Source organism: Oncorhynchus gorbuscha, linkage group LG11 (genome assembly GCF_021184085.1).
Source record: "Oncorhynchus gorbuscha isolate QuinsamMale2020 ecotype Even-year linkage group LG11, OgorEven_v1.0, whole genome shotgun sequence".
NCBI lineage: Eukaryota > Metazoa > Chordata > Actinopteri > Salmoniformes > Salmonidae > Oncorhynchus > Oncorhynchus gorbuscha.
The window spans coordinates 27,397,820-27,417,840 of NC_060183.1; the positions used below are offsets into that span (position 1 = coordinate 27,397,820).

The 20,021-nt window shown below is 40.1% G+C and overlaps 1 protein-coding gene across 3 annotated transcripts in view; it reads left to right on the forward strand.

Moving 5' to 3' along the window:
- The window catches only part of LOC124048425 (signal transducer and activator of transcription 5B-like), a 35,440-nt gene extending 23,835 nt beyond the window's left edge, over positions 1-11,605 (forward strand). The window contains exons 15-20 of one of the 3 annotated variants that reach the window (XR_006841211.1): positions 180-322; positions 658-813; positions 903-954; positions 1,248-1,355; positions 7,781-7,864; positions 8,029-11,605. Coding sequence is in view for 2 of the 3 variants with exons in the window: in XM_046369202.1 (XP_046225158.1) it covers positions 180-322; positions 658-813; positions 903-954; positions 1,248-1,355; positions 8,026-8,152 (586 nt within the window). In the remaining variant the exon portion in view is untranslated. Of the gene's footprint in view, positions 1-179; positions 323-657; positions 814-902; positions 955-1,247; positions 1,356-7,780; positions 7,865-8,025 lie in introns of all 3 variants that reach the window. The other 2 variants (XM_046369202.1, XM_046369203.1) reach the window with 2 other exon arrangements.
- Positions 11,606-20,021: the final 8,416 nt, after the last annotated feature.

The following is a 20,021-nucleotide window of genomic DNA, read 5'->3' on the forward strand; positions in this document are numbered from 1 at the left end:
AATAATTCTTTAGAATTGTGCAATGAAATAGGGCAACGTGTGTGTGCTCGTTAATTATTTTTTTTTTTTACATATTGTGTGTGAATTTGTGAGTGCTTGCGAGACGTTAACTTCCATACGGTGTGTGTACTGCGTACGCATGTGTGTATGTTTACGTACTGCGTATTCGTGTTACGCAGGGCGATCTTGGGCTTTGTGAATAAACAGCAGGCCCAGGACATGCTGATGTCCAAGCCCAACGGGACCTTCCTGCTCCGCTTCAGTGACTCTGAGATCGGGGGCATCACCATCGCCTGGGTGGCAGAGAACCCTAACAAAGCGGGTACTGTACTCTACTACCCACCTAGGAGTAAGCAGTGTTTTCGGGCCAATACATGAGCCTATGCATGGTTCTCCACATCGTGTGATGGAGTGTAGGTAATTGAGGCAGGAAAAACGTTGTTGCCGATTTATTCAGTTTGTTGACAAACGGCTAACATAACGTCGATGCATATGATCTTAATATGTGACTTGTACACAAAGCTACTTAATGGACCTTTTTAGATGTTCTCTGTCGCCTTAGTCCAGGTCTCTTCCTCAACAAAAATGTGATGTCAATGAGCCTAATCTGGCTAAATTGAGGTTGAAAGGATATTTTTCTATGATATTGTTCTCTAGGGGAGAGGCTGGTGTGGAACCTCATGCCGTACACCACCAAAGACTTTTCCATCCGCTCACTAGCCGACCGCATCAGTGACCTCAACCACCTTATGTTCCTCTATCCCGACCGGCCCAAGGACGAGGTGTTCTCCAAGTACTACACCCCTCCCCTCTGTACGTACCCTCCTCCTCATCCTTGACTTTATTTTTGTTTCTTAAATAAGTTAAGGTGATCTCAAATTTGTCTTCTCATTTTCTCTCAGCAAAAGCAGTGGATGGCTACGTCAAACCACAGATCAAGCAGGTTGTGCCAGAGTACGTATACTGTCATGCATATAACAATTTTTTACTATTTCTAAACCCACATACTGAACCAATAATACCCAATTCCAAATCGGGCGCTAGCCTCTACCCTATCATATGGCGATTTGTAATTGGGCAATTGTGTGTAAATTACTTTTTGTTTTTCTTTTGGTTTTTGATAGACTCATGAAGCATTTCTAAGTTATATTCTTCAATAATCAATGGGTAAATACCCAAAATGTAAACAGTTTCCCAAATCCCAGACTGTAGCTTTAATATGATTGTGCTTCCTGTCCTCCCTGTAGATTCACTACTCCCAACCCTGAGCCGTCCAGTGGGAACCCCACCTACATGGACCAGGCACCCTCCCCGTCAGTGGCTCACCCCATCAACTTTGCAATTTTCCCTCCCATGTAAGTACACTACAGATGGGGAAGGTATCAATGTACAGCAGTGACTAGTCATTAGATGACATGCAGTTCCCTCTAAGCTGCGTGCTTGCCCGGCTACCCACCTCCCCCCACGACTGCGGCGCAGAAGAAATACCAGCTCACGCAGAGATGCACAAGTATACTCCGTTAGTTTACACTATATATTTATATCAGTGTTTCCCTCTAATATATGGGACTTGTGATTGAATCAACATATCACCAACCCTTTGAAAGCATCAAAACTAGCGTTGCAAGATTGAGTCAGGGATTTTGTTGTAGGTAGAGCGCACTAGAGGAGAATTCGGACAGGTAACCTACGAGCGGTATTTTTCTTTATCCCACCATCGCGAGTGGGTGCGCTTATCAGATCAAAGTGCAGATTCGCGTGTGCACATTTGTTGATATTTACAAGTTATTAGTGTGTGTGTGTGTGTGTGTGTGTGTGTGTGTGTATATATCTGTAGATATATTGATATATATGTGTGTGTATATATCTGTAGATATATTGATATATATGTGTGTGTATATATCTGTAGATATATTGATATATATGTGTGTGTGTATATCTGTAGATATATTGATATATATATGTGTGTGTATATATCTGTAGATATATTGATATATATATGTGTGTGTATATATCTGTAGATATATTGATATATATGTGTGTGTATATATCTGTAGATATATTGATATATATCTGTAGATATATTGATATATATGTGTGTGTATATATCTGTAGATATATTGATATATATCTGTAGATATATTGATATATATGTGTGTGTATATATCTGTAGATATATATATTGATATATGTGTGTGTATATATCTGTAGATATATATATAAATATATGTGTGTGTATATATCTGTAGATATATATATAAATATATGTGTGTGTATATATCTGTAGATATATATATAAATATATGTGTGTGTATATATCTGTAGATATATATATAAATATATGTGTGTGTGTATATATCTGTAGATATATATGTGTGTGTATATATTTATATATGTGTATATATCTGTAGATATATTTATGTGTATGTATATATCTGTAGATATATTTATGTGTATGTATAATTAAAAACCACAAATTGTGTTTTATGTAGGAATTGGTTTGAAGCTGAAGAATAAAATAAATTCACATGAGCACCCAATATGCTTATTTCACTCATGCGCTATTTTACTTCCAACAATGTGTAGGCAGGTTGCTTAGGATTCAAACATTCTCAAACAGCCTAATTCATACTCTTCAGCGGCATAATGGACTTTACAGTGACCTGCTATTAAAATAATGTTTATCATTAGGCTATAGTAAATGAGAACTTGTTCTCAACTTGCCTACCTGGTTAAATAAAGGTTAAATAAATAAAAATAGTAGGTCAAAGCTGTGTGCTACAAAACCTGGGTAGCGCATGTGGATTTTGCTACACGTTTGAATCATCAAAAACAAGAAAGCAACATTTGTCCGGTGAAGTCCACAAAACATTTCATGTAACAATCAGATACTTGACTTACATGGTCAAGCAAGTTAATTTAACAACCTCTACAGGATCGGTGTCCCTCACGCGTTACGGTTGAGCTAACGTAGGCTAATGTGATTAGCATGAGGTTGTAAGTAACAAGAACATTTCCCAGGACATAGACATATCTGATATGGGCAGAAGTCTTAAATTCTTGTTGATCTAACTGCACTGTCCAATTTACAGTAGCTATTATAGTGATAGAATACCTTGCTATTGTTTGAGGAGTGCACAGTCATGAACCTGAAATTGTATTAATAAACCAATTAGGCACATTTGGGCAGTCTTATATAACAGTTTGAACAGAAATGCAATGGTTAATTGAATCCGTCTAATACTTTGCACAAAAAATCTAAATTGCACCTGGGCTGGAATAATACATTTGGGCCTTTCTCTTGTATTTCAAAACGTGTTTTTTTTGTGTTATCTATTACCAGATCTGTAAAATGTTTTATATTTTTCTACATTCATTTCACATTTCCAAACTTCAAAGTGTTTCCTTTCAAATGGTAGCAAGAATATGCATATCCTTGCTTCAGGTTCTGAGCTGCAGGCAGTTAGATTTGGGTATATAATTTTAGGCAAAAATTGGGGGGGGAAGGGTTGAGGTTTGCTTCCAACATTTTCAGACTACCTAACAGCTGTTGATTTAAAACCAAAGTTACCGCAAGTTGCAAAGAAAACAGGAGCTGCCTCCACTATTCCAGCACCATTTCAACACCAAATCACCTATGTTTAGTCTAATACAGTGACAACTTAAAAATACCAAAAGTTTTTGTCCAATCAACTGTAAGCTAAATATGTTGTGGCTGTACATGGCACTGATTTGTGTGTGTTGACTCACTCTACTTGTAGAGGAATGCCAATGTCATCCTCTTTCATGTTGCTGAAACGGTCTATGACTCCATCATATAGTTCACACTTATTCGATTTTGTTGTCCTAGGCTACCTGTCTAAATTGCTTGCTCGCTAACCTAACTTATTTCATGGGCAACTATGAGCCAGCATGTTAACATTTAGCCTACTACATATTGAACTTCAATCATCTAAGGCCAGGTGTACAATGTATGAGTTTATGGCTAGATCAGAATTGCCATTATAATCATTAGCCGGTACGGAGATTTAAGTAAAACCACAAGTCCAAATCCCGATCTTCATCCATGGCTAATTTGGGAAATGGACGATTTTAGCCACTGGAGGACAATGACACTCTGTCAATTACATTTTACTTTTATTGTGATTGGTGTGAAGCCAAATCCAAGCTGGCTTCCCTTGACACTTCTTTTTTTTTTTTCTACTCCAGGACCATTCAAAGTTGAGCTCACGCAGTTTAGCTCAACCCTGATTTACTATTATTTTCTTACCAAAGGAGGCCAAATACTCGCTGGCTTTCCTTACTATTCAATTCAATGCTATTGGGGGGAGGTTCTAAGCTGACATTTGGAGTTTTTGTCTGATGGTGACAGTAAGCTTTCATTGCAGTGTTTTGTTGTTCGTTCACTCTGTACTGATTTTAAAGATTTTCTCTGGCTTGGTTAAAAAAAAACATGTCTAAAACAGTTGCTGTATTGAAACCGGTAACATAGCTAACCAAGTTGGCAAGCGCAATGTTTTATACAGTACATTTTAGAACGTTACAGCCTTATTCTAAAATGTATTAAATAAAAATACAAAATCCTCATCAATCTACACGCAATACCCCATAATGACAAAGCGAAAACAGGTTTTTAGAAATGTTTGCAAATGTATTTATACATTACTTCCCAAGTGGTGCAGCATTCTAAGGCACTGATCAGTGCTAGATACGTCACTACAGATACTGGTTTGATCCTGGGCTGTGTCGGAACTGGCCGCGAACAATTGGCCAAGCGTCGTCCTGGCTAAGGGAGGGTTTGGCCAGCTGGGATGTCCTTGTCCCATCGTGCTCTAGCAACTCCTCCTGGCGGCCGGGCTCATGCATGCTGGCTTCAGTTGCCAGCTGTATGGTGTTTCCTTCCACACATTGGTACGGCTGGCTTCCGGGTTAAGCGAGAAGTGTGTCCTGAAGCAGTGCTGCTTGGCGGGGTCTTGTTTCAGAGGACACATTTCTCACGACCTTCACCTCTCCCGAGTACGCATGGGAGTTGCAGCGATGGGACAAGACTGTAACTACCAATTTCAATATCACAAAAAGGGGATAAAAAGTACATTAAAAAATATATATTAATAATTCAATTAAATAAACAGAATTTACATAGGTATTCAGACCCTTTGCTAAAGAGACTCAAAATGTAGCTCCTGTTTCCATTGATCATCCTTGATGTTTGGAGTCTACCTGTGGTAAATTCAATTGATTGGACAGGATTTGGTAAGGCACACACCTGTCTATATAAGGTCCCACAGTTGACAGTGCATGGCAGAAGAAAAACCAAGCCATGTGGTCAAAGGACTTGTCCGTAGAGCTCCGAGACAAGATTGTGTCGAGGTACAGATCTGGGGAAGGGTACCAAAACATTGCTGCGGAATTGAATGTCCCTAAGAACACACTGGCTTCCATCATTCTTAAATGGAAGAAATTTGGAAAAACCAATAGACTTCGTAGAGCTGGCCGCTGAGCCAAACTGAGCAATCGGGGAGAAAGTGCATTGGTCAGGAAGGTGACCAAGAACCCGATGCTCACTCTGATAGAGCTCCAGTGTTCCTCTGTGGAGATGGTTGTCCTCCTGGAACATTCTCCCATCTCCGCAGCACTCCACCTATCAGGCCTTTGTGGTAGTGGCCAGACGGAAGCCACCCCTCAGTAAAAGGCATATGACAGCCCGCTTGGAGTTTGCCAAAAGGCACCTAAAGGACTCTCAGACCATGAGAAACAAGATTATCTGGTTTGATGAAACCAAGATTGAAGTCTTTGACCTGAATGCCAAGCATCACATCTGGAGGAAACCAGGCACCATCCCGACGGTGAAGCATGGTGGCGGCAGCATCATGCTGTGAGGTTGTTTTTCAGCTCCAGGGACTTGTAGACTAGGACAACAGGACAACGACCCGAAGCATACAGCCAAGACAACGCAGGAGTGGCTTCAGGACAAGTCTCAATGTCCTTCAGTGGCCCAGCCAGCGCCCGGACTAGAACCCGGTAGAACATCTCTGGAGAGACCTGAAAAATAGCTGTGCAGCGACGCTCCCCATTTAACCTGACAGAGCTCGAGAGGAACTGCAGAGAAGAATGGGAGAAACTCCCCAAATACAGGTGTGCCAAGCTTGTAGCGTCATACTCAAGAAGGCTCGAGGCTGTAATCGCTGCCAAAGGTGCTTCAACAAAGTACTGAGTAAGGGGCTTGAATACTTATGTAAATGTAATATTTCAGTTTTTGCTTTGTCATTATGGGGTATTGTGTGTAGATTGAAGGTTAAAAACAATTGAATCCATTTTAGAATCAGGCTGTAATGTGGAAAAAGTCGATGTTTTTGAATACTTTCCGTAAATAGCTATTTCCATGTGCAAATGTTATGGAATGCATTTGGTTTTACAGGTAGACCACTCTGATAGGCCTACATTATGCTCAAATAGCCACAGTAGCCTATTTGGCCACTGTATAAAACTAACCTCTGTGTTTATGGTGGACACACGCTGGAAGTTTCTCATAATGTTGAAGTTTCTGCTCACAAGACCTGAAATTGACTTTGAGCTGATTATTGTTAATGTATTTAATGTTTTGGATTATTTTATATCTATATTTGGCTCCAAGTATCGATTTATTTTTTCTAATAATACCATTTTTATCTATAAATACACACACACACACTTATATCTATAGATCTATCTAAAGGTTTGGACACCTACTCACTCAAGGGTTTTTCTTTATTTGTACCATTTTCTACACTGTAGAATACTAGTGAAGACCTCAACTATGAAATAACACATGGAATAATGTAGTAACCCAAAAAGTGTTAAACAAACAAATATATTCTAGATTCTTCAAAGTAGCCACCCTTTGCCTTTGACAGCTTTGCACACTTTGCTTTCTCTCAACCAGCTTCACCTGGAATGCTTTTCCAACAGTCTTGAAGGAGTTCCCACATATGCTGAGCACTTATTGGCTGCTTTTCCTTCACTTTGTGGTCCAACTCATCCCCAACCATCTCAATTGGGTTGAGGTCAGGTGATTGTGGAGGCCAGGTCATCTGAAGCTGGTTAAGAGAATTCCAAGAGTGTGCAAAGCTGTCAAGGGAAAAGGTGGCTACTTTGAAGCATCACACAGAAACGCCAATATAAACCGTTATATTCTCTCTTGATATCGGAAAAAGTCAGATTGGAATCAAAATCCCTACCCTTGGCATTCAAGGCTAGCACACTACAAACTGTACCAGAAGCTCAGTCAAGGCTTGCTTAGTCAAGGGTTTCCTAATATGGTCGTTTTTGGAAGGTTGCAACATACAAAGCATTGCGGATTGAGATGCCCTTAAAAGAGCTGACGTGATTTCTAGGGCTGGGAATTGCCAGGGACAATAAAATATTATCACTGTACTTCGGTGCGAATACCATATGTTTTAGAGATTCTATATGTATTTTGATTTGATACTGCAATTTTTGTGAGTCAATGTTCCAAACATTGCTCACTATACATCTGCTGCAGAGGGACAATTAGAGAGCCATGACAAAACCAAGTTTTGATCAGTCGTGGAGATAAGGTAATGGGTTAAACTTGTTGGCTCACCTTTTTAAAAAAGAAGCGAACGAGATAAAATGATGAGAAATACTGCCTAGCAAATCAATACTTGGAGTCATAGTATCTATATAAAACCGGAAAACAATTTATATTGCGACACAATACTACCCTCAAATTCAACTCTGGACTTCAAATTGCATTTTTTCATTGTTCCTCTCTAATCAGGGACTGATTTAGATGTGGGACACCAGGTGGGTGCAATTAATTATCAGGGAGAACAGAAAACCATCAGGCTTCGGACCTCGTAGGGTAAGAGTTCAATACCCCTGCCCTACTATATAGATTCTTTCCCCCATCACTAATGATTCCTTTTCTCTACATGTCCGGCTTTTGGTACAGATATTCTATCAGATATCACACAACGTTATGCCTTACTGATTGCGGTCTGTATGTCTCCCTTCCCACCCCAGCAGAAGTGACCCCATGATGGACGCAGATGGAGAGTTTGACCTGGAAGACACCATGGATGTGGCCCGACACGTGGAGGAGCTTCTGCGGCGGCCCATGGCCAACCAGTGGGACGGCCAACAGTCCTGAACTTTCACCTTTGACCCCTGACCCTGCACCCAACAAGAGCAAGCACCCAGAAAACGTCCAATGGTTTTGTTGGTCCCATTGGTTTATATTGTCTATTTTTTTGTCAATTCTCAAAGGTGAAATGTAATATTTGACAGTTCTTGGATTCTTTTGATCTTCTTGACGTGGCAATTGATTATTTAAAAGAAATAACTAATTCTACCTGAAGAAAAAGCACAGTTGAAAAGGTTTGTTTGGAAGTAAGTACTGATAAAAATGTAGAAATGTGTGTTACTACAATATACAGCAATATTTTTACAAAAATGTTTAGCTATGCTGCTTATGGCCATCCTCTGAAAATGTTTAAAGAGCAGGAAGGCCTGCACACTGTTTTTATGCTCCCAATTCACAGCTTTATTGACAAGGTTTCGATCCGAACCGGATCTTTGTCAGGTCAAACAAATGGAGTGCTCACATCCGAAAATGTACACGTTTCACCTCACATGACCATGACACATGGTGGGTGTGGAAACAATTCAATTAACTTTCTCAGTTTATCCGAGGTACATGTGGTCCTAAAGGATTATAGTCATACAAATAGGGCTGAGTTAACCTAGGCAACTTCTTTTTTTTTAAAGGCCATATATATAATTACAGTGCTCCTTTTCAAAAACCAACTTGTGTACCTCTAATAATTTAGATATCAATGAGATGGGCACGTGTAGTAGTCTTTGAATATATAATATGTACAAAATGACCAAGTGGAGACCTAGCCGTCAAGACAAATCAACAGACTATTTTTTACATAAATATGTTATCAAATTCTTTGTTCATAGCTTTAGGAGACATGGTGGACAAACGGGGAATCCAATGTGATTCTCTTCTCAGTAATAGATTAACAGTACCCCCCCCCCCCCCCCAAGTAGCCTTAACATGTTCAATACCCGTGTATCTCAGAGAGCTGTTGTGACGAGCCTCTGTAACGTGCAGCCACAGTTTCTCTGATCAAGAGTCCTGATATTTCTCTTGTGTTCTGTTTTCACAGCTCGTTTCGTTTTTCCTTCATGGCATAGACCACAAATGCACTTGATCAGGTATACCATTTTTTTTTTTTTTTTGTATAACACGTGATACACTTAATCTTAATGGCCTTGCCTGTGAGATGGGTTGATTGAACGTTGTGCATTTGTTCTTAGTCACACTGCGTACATCGGCCACATCTGTAATTACTGTCCGGCACGTTATCTAGGAAGGTGCTACGTGGCATCTGTGGGAAGGGATGGTTTGGGAGTGAGGCTAGGTCATGTTTTTCTAACTGTCCCGTGCGTCATACAACCAATCCTCTGGTAACGGCAGGAAGCCTAGTGGTTAGAACGTTGAGCCAGTTACCAAAAGGTTGTTAGATCGAATCTCCCCGCCGGCAAGGTAAAAACCTGTCGTTCTACCACTGAGAAAGGTAGTTAACCCACTGTTCCCCGAGTTCCGAAGACCTGGATGTTGATTAAAGTGTGATTTTTAAATGCGGGAGACTCATTTCAGTTCAAGGCATTCAGTTGTACAACTGACTAGGTATCCCCTTTCCCTGTTTGAAGTGTTCATCCAGACCGTGCACTTGATTGTACTACAGATCCTGCTTATACAACTGTATTGGGTGATAGGGAGGCTCTTTTTCAGGGAAACGGTACTTTTACTCTTCAGGTTGGTATCGTCAAAGAGAGGCGCTATAGTCAAAGTACACCGCATTTCTTTAAATGCTCAGTGCTCTTTGTTTCCAAAGGTTTGGAATGTAACTATTAAATTATTTGAATCTTGCGTCTCTACACCGTTTAAATTCAAAATCAACATAACAAAATTGCCATTCAGAATGAATTCTGTTTGAAGTAGATTCCACCGTTGAGTATTTGAAATACGATAGTACAGTATTTTGACCCTTTGCATCCTCAAAATGGGGCCCTTGGTTTGAAACGCCATGTGCTGTGTACATTCTGACTCACATTACATGAGTAATAATACATGTACAGTATCTTCTGCCTTTGAATGTCAAGTTTAATAGCCTTAATTCAAACTCCTCTTGCTTCTTATTACACTGAACTAGTTTCACTTAGTGTATCAGTTTAGAAAAATAAACAAATTAACTAGTAACTAAACTATTGAATTGCTACTCAAATTCATCAGACTACAATATAAACTCAGCGATAACCAATGACCCGCTCTCTTTGCTTGATTTAATTTAGTATGAATTAAAAACAAAACAAAAAATTGACCTTTTGCCCAGATCATACCTTGTTGTTTAAGATGTTAAGTGTTACCCATTCACTGAAAATATAAATTTTGAATGGGCTGTGTGATCATGTATTGATATTTCTTTTGACTGTATGCAAACATGTTTTTTGTTACCTATATTTGCAGGCACGCCACCCCTGTTCCTGACACTTAGCTACCCACTCTTTTTATCTCAAGTACCGCATACAGCTACTACCTTATTTTCCTGTTCAGAAGTACTTGCGCAGTATCGTACCTTCTCTCCTTCTCTTTCTGTGCCTTAAGACACTGACCACGATTGTGAAGTGGCAACATCAATGTCCAGGCAAGAGATTGTATAACCACCTACCTTTAGTATGCTCTCCCTTGCCTTTACAGCACTGCATTCAGCAGGGCATGGGCAATGTTGTGGAGTGTAGATTTTAAAAAAATATATATATACAGTGCCTTGCAAAAGTAGACATCCCTCTTGGAGTTTTGCCTTTTTTGTTGCATAACAACCTGTATTTTAAATGGGTATTTATTTGAATGTCATGTAATGGACGTACACAAAATAGTCTAAATTGGTGAAGTGAAATTTTAAAAATAATGTGTAATATAAATATATATATATAATTTGCTATGAAGCCCCTAAAAAAATATGATGCAACCAATTACCTTCAGAAATCACATAATTAAAGTCCACCTCTGTGCAATCTAAGTGTCACGTGATCTCGATATATATATATATATATATATACACCTGTTCTGAAAGACCCCAGAGTCTGCAACACCACTAAGCAAGTGGCGCAAGCAAGCAGGCACCATGAAAACCTCAATCCAAACAGGTCAAGAACAAAGTTGTGAAGTACAGATCAGGGTTCCCCCCCCCCCCCTTAAAATATTTAGATGCACTATTGTAAAGTGGCTGTTCCACTGGATGTCATAAGGTGAATGCACCAATTTGTAAGTCGCTCTGGATAAGAGCGTCTGCTAAATGACTTAAATGTAATGTATGTAAATGGTTCAGTTAAAAAAAAATCAAACTTTGAACATCCCACGGAGCACCATTTAAACCATTATTAAAATATGGAAATAATATGGCACTACAACAAACCTGCCAAGAGCGGTCCACCCACCAAAACTCAGACCAGGCAAGGAGGGCATTAATCAGAGGGGCAACAAAGAGCACAAAGATAACCCTGAAGGAGCTGCAAAGCTACACAACGGAGATTGGAGTATCTGTCCATAGGACCACTTTAAGCCGTACACTCCACAGAGCTGTTCTTTACGGGAGAGTGGCCAGAAAAATAAGCAAACATGTTTGATGTTCGCCAAAAGGCATGTGGGAGACTCCCCAAACATATGGAAGAAGGTATTCTGGTCAGATGAGACTAAAATTGAGCTTTTTGGCCAAAAACGCTGTCTGGCGCAAACCCAACACCCGTCATCACCCCGAGAACACCATCCCCACAGTGAAGCATTGTGGTTGCAGCATCATGCTGTGGGGATGTTTTTCACCGGCAGGGACTGGGAAACTGGTCATAATTGAAGGAATAATGGATGATGCTAAATACAGGGAAATTCTTGAGAGAAACCTGTTTCAGTCTTCCAGAGATTTGAGACTGGGACAGATCTCCACCTTCCAGCAGGACCCTGAGCATACGCTAAAGCAACACTCAAGTGGTTTAAGGGGAAACATTTACATGTCTTTGAATGGCCTAGTCAAAGCCCAGACATCAATCCAATTGGGAATCTGTGGTATGACTTAAAGATTGCTGTACACCAGTGGAACCCATCAAACTTGAAGGAGCTGGAGCAGTTTTGCGTAGAAAATTGGGCAAAAATCCCAGTGGCTAGATGTGCCAAGCTTATTGAGACATACCAGAAGAGACTTCCAGCTGTAGTTGCTACAAAAGGTGGCTCTACAAAGTATTGACTGGGGGGGTGAATAGTTGTCTTTTTTTTCTTATTTCTTGTTTGTTTCACAATAAAAACATATTTTGCATCTTCAAGGTGGTAGGCATGTTGTGGAAATCAAATGATACAAACTGCCCAAAAATCTATTTTAATTCCAGGTTCTAAGGCAAATAATATGAAAAATGCCAAGGGGGTGTATACTTTTGCAAACCACTATGTTATGAAGAACACCCAAGCCTCTGACATGGTAGAATTACGTAATAAGGCCCGGGGGGGGGGGGGGGGGGGTGTATTGCCAATATACCACAGCTAAGTGCTATTCTTGTGTACGACGCATTGCAGAGTGCCTGGATACAGCCCTTAGCCTTGGCATATTGGCCATATACCACAAACCCCTGAGGTGCCTTATTGCTTTTATAAACTGGTTACCAATGTGATTAGAGAACTAAAAAAATGTTTTTCCATACCCGTGGTATACGGTCTAATATACCACGGCTGTCTGCTATCAGCATTCAGGGCTCGAACCACCCAGGTTATAATAATTAATCACGTGAACTCTGACATTTCTGTCTGTGACGTACCACGTTTGCCTACTGAACGTAGCCCAGGTTTAACCCCTTATTACCCTCCCCATTGATCATAGTAGTGAATTATGTTGCTTGTCTCAGGAAAAGATACTTTGATGTAGGGTTCATCACAGAGAATTCGAGGTGACCACACCTTAGGAAGAGATGAAATAGTGCCTACCTGTCTAAATTTACTGCATGTATTCAGAGCTAGCTATTTTCTTGTGCTATTTTACCACAATGCTATTTTACTACCAATATGTGGCATGCAAATTTGTATGTGAATTAAAGTTTACTAACAAATGTCAAATGCGCAGAGTGGATATGAGCTTTTCCACTCACAACACCATTTGTTTTGTTGCTTTCCTTAAGTCTATTTTCTCAGCATTTGTTTTTTTTTCTTGTTCAAGTCCAGACGTATATGGGAAAGTACTGTACAAATTGTCCTTTTTATTTGTAATTCACCTGTATTTCTTAACTGTGTGGGTTTTAGTCTTGAATATCTGGGTTGTAATTACACAAAGCAGAACCAAGAAATCAAAGTTAATAACTTTTCTTGTTAAGGTAAATTTCACTATGGGTTCTTGAAAATCATTGCCGTTATACCATACCTTTTTGAAGAGAAAAAAATATTTGTGCAACCAGAGATTAAATGCTTTCAATGGAGAAGCATTATTTTTAAGTCTATGCTTAATCTGTTTCTGGGAAACCGGGCCATAGAGTATTTCCAGGTGCATGGAATAAACTGTATACAGTATAAAATGAAAAACTCCAGCACATAAATTTTGAATACTCCACAAACAAGATATACCTTCAAGTTCAGTTGATTAACATTGATCCTGCTTTGTGAAATAGATTTTAAACTGTCCTGTGTTTTTATCTTCCTGTGTTTTGCTTAAAAATATAGTATAGAGCCCTGAGTTTTCCCCATGTAACAAGACCAGGAAAAATTCTGGGCCCTACATTGAAGTTGGGCAGGGGGGAGAGCTTGGAAATAAAAGTTTTATAAATAATTTTAAATCAAGTTTGAGTGACAATTTTGTGTGTGAATGTAATAATTAAAAAAATAAGGGATGCAGCTAACTAAACTCAACTAAACTAGCTAACTAAACTAAACTCAACGAGGACTGGATCAAAAACGTATTTCAGCACTCAAAGAATAGCCATTAATTACACAAAACAGTATTGTGTGTAATTGCAGGCTATTCTTTGGGTGCTGAAATCTCTTTTTTTTCTATAAAAACGGAGCTCTAGTCGCCGCTCAACTTTTGTAAATCATGGAGTTGAATCCGCTATAAGGCACGATGCAAATCAACCAGATCAACTTGTATAACCCTTTTCATAAGTGCAAGTGCAACTATGATTCTGAACTGAGCAGGCCTGCGGTGCACTGTTCTGTAAACTACATTGTGTATGTATTTGTTGTGAGAGCAAAATTGCAAGATTGGAGTACTTTTATTGCATCAAATGGTGGTTTTATGCAACAGAATAAGGGGTTGTTAGAGCGCTCATCTGTGTGTGTTCTACTGAGGATGGGCCTCTGTGAGATTTACGATGTCTTTGGGTGATAACTCATACTCTGGAATGCAGTAATTTTTGTTTTCTATAGGGTACCAGGGAGAGATTACCCCAGGGCTAGACCTTGGTCTCTAAGAGAACTGTTTTTACAGCAGATACTGTCTTCTCTGAGTTATAAGTATCTTTCATACAAATCTTAACCTTGTGACCCATTCCATACATTTGTTCATCATGTTGACTGAAAGGAGTGTATCGTGGCTATAAAAGACCTTTGTACTTTAGTCTTGGGGCTCTCAAAGAAACATCTGAGGGTGATTCGTTGACCAGCCATCATTATTGTAGAGCACTCAATCGATTAACTTTATGTGTGTGTTGTATTGACCTGCTCCCTTATTAATAAGTAAATAAAGATTTAGTTTAAACAGATTCAGTCTTCCCAGCCTGGTGCCGGTCTACAATTTTGTTTCTGGTGTCCTTTGACAGCTCTTTGGTCTTGGCCATAGTGGAGTTTGGAGTGTGACTGTTTGAGGTTGTGGACAGGTGTATTTTATACTGATAACAAGTTCAAACAGGTGCCATTAATACAGGTAACGAGTGGAGGACAGAGGAGCCTCTTAAAGAAGTTACAGGTCTGTGAGAGCCAAAAATCTTGCTTGTTTGTAGGTGACCAAATACTTATTTTCCACCATAATTTGCAAATAAATTCATTAAAAATCCTGCAATGTGATTTTCTGGATTTTTTTTTTTCCATTTTGTCTGTCATAGTTGAAGTGTACCTATGATAAATTACAGGCCTCATCTTTTTAAGTGGGAGAACATGCACAATTGGTGGCTGACTAAATACTTTTCTGCCCCACTGTAGGTTTCATGACGCTTGTATCTAAACCAAAGAAGATCGTTTCATACATCAGTTGGTGTCTATAAGCTACGACATGACTATATCCTACACCTAGCATAAAAGTGTATCCTTGTAGTTGTGTGGGCAAATATAGCCCAAAGTTTGCCATTCGAGTAAGTTGAGGCAATGGCCACCATACCCCAAATGTATGTTTTATGCATTTGCAATGTATCATGCATATGAACTCACAGGCCCACCCTCTTGGGAGCCAAGCACACCCACTGGGAAGCCAGGCCCAGCCAATCAGAATTTTTTCCCCACAAGGATTTTATTACAGATAGGAATACTCCTCCGTTTCATCAGCAGTCTGGGTGGCTGGTCTCAGATGATCCCGCAGGTGAAAAGCCGGATGTGGAGGTCCTGGGCTAGCGTGGTTACACGTGGTCTGCGGTTGTGAGGCCAGTTTGACGTACTGCCAAATTCTCTAAAATGATGTTTGAGGCGGCTTATGGTAGAGAAATCAACTATTTCTATGGCAACAGCTCTGGTTGACATTCCTGCAGTCAGCATCCCAGTTTCACACTCCTTTAAAACTTGTGTCATCGTGTTGTGTGACACAACCGCACATTTTAAAGTGGTCTATTGTCCCCAGCACAGGGTGCACCTGTGTAATCATGTTTTTTCATCAGCTTCTTGATATGCCACACCTGTCAGGTGAATGAATTATCTTGACAAAGGAGAAATGCTCACTAACATGGATTTAAACAAATGTGTGTACAACATTTGAGAGAAATAAGCTTTTTGTGTGTGCGGATAATTTCTGGCATTTTTTATTTCAGCTCATGAAACATGGAACCAACACTTTACATGTTGCTTTTATATTTTTGATCAGTGTATAAGACATCACCAAATGTGAACTTTTAGGCCTATAGGCTTACATTTGTGCACAGGTCAGGTAGGCAACTTCCATGTTTACTCAGGCAAAATATATATAAAAAATAAACCTGAACAAAAAGGGTAGGCCTAAACAATTAACACAATTAAATAATGAATGCGCATGAATTAGCTGGAGAAATAAGAATAGGAGAATGTAACCAAGCATACTATATACAGGGTCGATCAGTTACAGTACCATATTAAGTAAAAATCAATCAAATGTTTTTATGAAGCCCTTTTTACATCAGCAGATGTCACAAAGTGCTATACAGAAACCCAGCCTAAAACACCAAACAGCAAGCAATGTAGATGTAGAAGCACGGTGCCTAGGAAAAACTCCCTAGAAAGGCAGGAACCTAGGAAGAAACCTAGAGAGGAACCAGGCTCTGATGGGGAACCAGTCCTCTTCGAGCTGTGCCGGGTGGAGATTATAAGAGTACGTGGTCATTTAAGGCCAGATTGTTCTTCAAGATGTTCAAACGTTCAGAGATGACCACCAGGTTCAAATAATAATCAGTGATTGTAGAGGGTGCAACAGGTCAGTAACTCAGGAGTAAATGTCAGTTGGCTTTTCATAGCCAAGCATTCAGCGGTTGAGACAGCAGGTGTGGTAGAAAGAGAGAGTCGATAACAGCAGGTCCGGAACAAGGTAGCAAGCACGTCTGGTGAACAGTTCAGGATTCCCTAGCCACAGGCAGAACAGTTGAAACTGGAGCAGCAGCACGACCAGGTGGACTGGGGACAGCCAGGAGTCGTCAGCCCAGGTTGTTCTGAAGTATGATCCTAGGACTCAGGTCCTCCAGGAGGGGAGGGGAGAGAGAGAATTAGAGGGAGAATACTTAAATTCACAAAGGACACCAGATAAGACAGGAGAATTACACCAGATATAACAGACTGACCCTAGACCCCCGGCACATAGACTATTGCAGCATAGATACTGCAGCCTGAGATGGGTGGGTCGTGGGACACTGTGGCACTGTGCACCCCACCTATGGACGGCATGGAAGAGCACTAGTAAGCCAGTGACTCAGCACCCATGACAGGGTCAGAGGCAGAGAATCCCAGTGGAGAGGGTAGCCGTCCAGGCAAGGGCGGTTCGTTGCTCCAATGCCTTGCCGTTCACCTTCAAGGCACCTGTTTTGAGCCCCACCTGTTAAACCTGTTTTCAGGCAAGCTAGACAAGCAGTTATCATCATGAATCACATCTACAATCTACTGGCAAATCCTTTTTAATCCTTGTCATATGAAGATAAATTATAGAAAAAAACGTACTGCTGCTCATCGGCAATTGGACATAACCATTACACAACAAGTTGAGAAATCGCAAATTCAACAATAAGTGGTTTGGAAGGAATGAGTGCCTAACTGCAAGTGTTGCAAAGCAATCACTATTTTGCTTCCCTGTGCCTGCTATTCGGTGGAGAGGGTGTGTGGTCCAAGTCTGGGTTTAAGGATTTAAAATATCTGTCTGAAAAAGTATATTTTCCAAACTTAAAAGGATAAACATTCAGCACCAACACCATAGGCCAGAAAAGTTTAAATACATTGCCCAAGCTGTTAATCCAGCATGACTTCTGCTGCATTCAAAAAAACAGGAAACTCGGGAACTGGAAAATCTAGGAATTCAGTGAGTTCAAGACAATTGGGAACTCCGACTGGAAAAATATGAGCTCCGACTGGGAAAATAGGTTTTGAAAAGTCGGGAACTCGTGCGTCTTTCTAGAGCTCCGACCTGAAGATCACTGACGTCATGATTCAACCTTGTTTTTTTCAGAGTTCCCAGTTGTCTAGAACGCACTACAAATCCAGAGAATGCCAGATTTTGACGGCAAAGTTTGATGACAACATTTGCCCACAAGACGGACCACCGCGCCATCTTCCTGTTCAAGGGAGGACAGCACAACAACGGTGAGTCCAAAAATGTATTGTATGCTGCTGCATAAATTATGTAATATGCCAGGGAGGGAGATATGTATACTGGAGCTAAGAAAGTTACACTTTGTATATGTTATGTAGTAAACTGTTAGTAGCCCATGTGCCTCACCCTAATAATTTGATCCCCAGAACTTAGCCTACTGTTCTGACTTGGTGGTGCACATTTAGCCTATAGCCTGTTTTAGAGAAATGTCATCATCGAATATTGTAAGAGCTTTCTGTGTCTGCTTACATGCCCCATTTTTTATCCTACGGTTCTGACTTGGTTTACAGGGAGAATACTGTAAGAACGGCCCATGTTCTGAATTATGTCATTAAATTTTAAAAGTGCTGAACAAATAGTTATATTGACCATGTCCATCTTAGCTTGCTCGTTAATGTCTTCATCGCAATTACGGATAGCCTCTTATCTGCTCATCGTTCTCTTATGCTTGTACATCTCAATTGTTATATTATTATATTGCTCAATTGCTTATATAGGTCTATCTTATTAGTATCTTATTCATCATTTTAGGCAATGTTGGAATTTATTTATTGTTTTGCTTACTTTGTGGACTATAATTAGCTCATGTGCTTTTCTTGACAAGGAGGTGATACTATATAATGTTGTTGAGTCGGGAACCATCTTTGCCAGTGTCAGTCTATTCCCGTTCAAATATTTGTTTTTAAAAAAAAGTTCAGTAATAAACCCATGTAATTTCAGTTGATATTGCAAGGGTTGTTGTGTTTGCGCAATGTACTATCTGTGCCTTGGTATATTGTACATAAAAGTGGATCCTCATGATTGTATTTTCCTTCCTTTTTAGACCACATAGGCCTAATAAAATACTTCAAATGGTAGGCTAACCGAGTCTCTCTCTCTCTTACTCTCTCTCTCGCTCTCTCTGTGGTGACTTAATTAAAGAAGAGTAAAGTTAAGGCCTCAACATCTTGCTGAATTTATCCAAACTACATCTATCTGAATTTCTGTCGGTGTCCATTTTGAAAGTGCTGAACGAATAGGCCTACCTCGTCACAGCTCATTTGCTTATACTTGCTTTTACTTAGCGCTAAGTGTTCATGATATAAGAATAAACATTATGAATTTACTGAACATAAATTTAATGTTTGTGTATGGTTCAAAAGTCCAAACTCATTTTGGCATTCGTTATTATTGAAGAGAAAGAAGTTCTTATCCACAAGGAGTCAGGAGTAACCACATTTGTTGAAGCAAGTCAGCCATGTCAGCGATGGTTTTTTTAAAAGCAGGAAATGTGGCTGCCAATGTTTTGCTGCCAGAATAAGCTCCGCTGATAGCCAGGTGTAGAAGTGGTAAGGATTCACCCCATGGTGCTGAAAGGAAAGCTCTGCTATTGGCACAGCTTTATGTAGGCCCTAACAGTTTGTGGGCACTGTTATAGTGCAATTAATGCAGGCATGCATGTAAAAAATATATATATGTTGATTGCCCCACCAAGATTTACATGCTAAAATTGCCACTGGGATCTGGTATACCTCAAATCTAAATCGGATCGGTATTGATTTTGGGGTGAAATTACTGGTTGCTGTCAGTCTCGGATGGGAATTTTACCACTACTTGAAGGTCTCAGAGCAAGTGACGTCACCAATCGAAACGCTATTTAGCGCGCACCACCGCTAACTAGCTTGCTATTTCAAATCCGTTACATTCGGATCTCAATTTTGGGATACGAAAAGACCTCTACCTCCAATTCCTATGATATCGTACGACCACTAATCCATTTGTAATGTAATATAATGTAACATATCATACTAAATGGGGGGGTCAAGTTTACATCTCAAATCCCTGAGGCCAGGTTTCCTGCTGACACGACGGAGGAGGTGAATGTCAGGAACCCAGAAGTTCCTGCTGTGACTGCTGGGCTGGGGTCCGATGTCTCTCCAGGTGCCTTTGTCTCGTCATTTAACCTTCAAACAG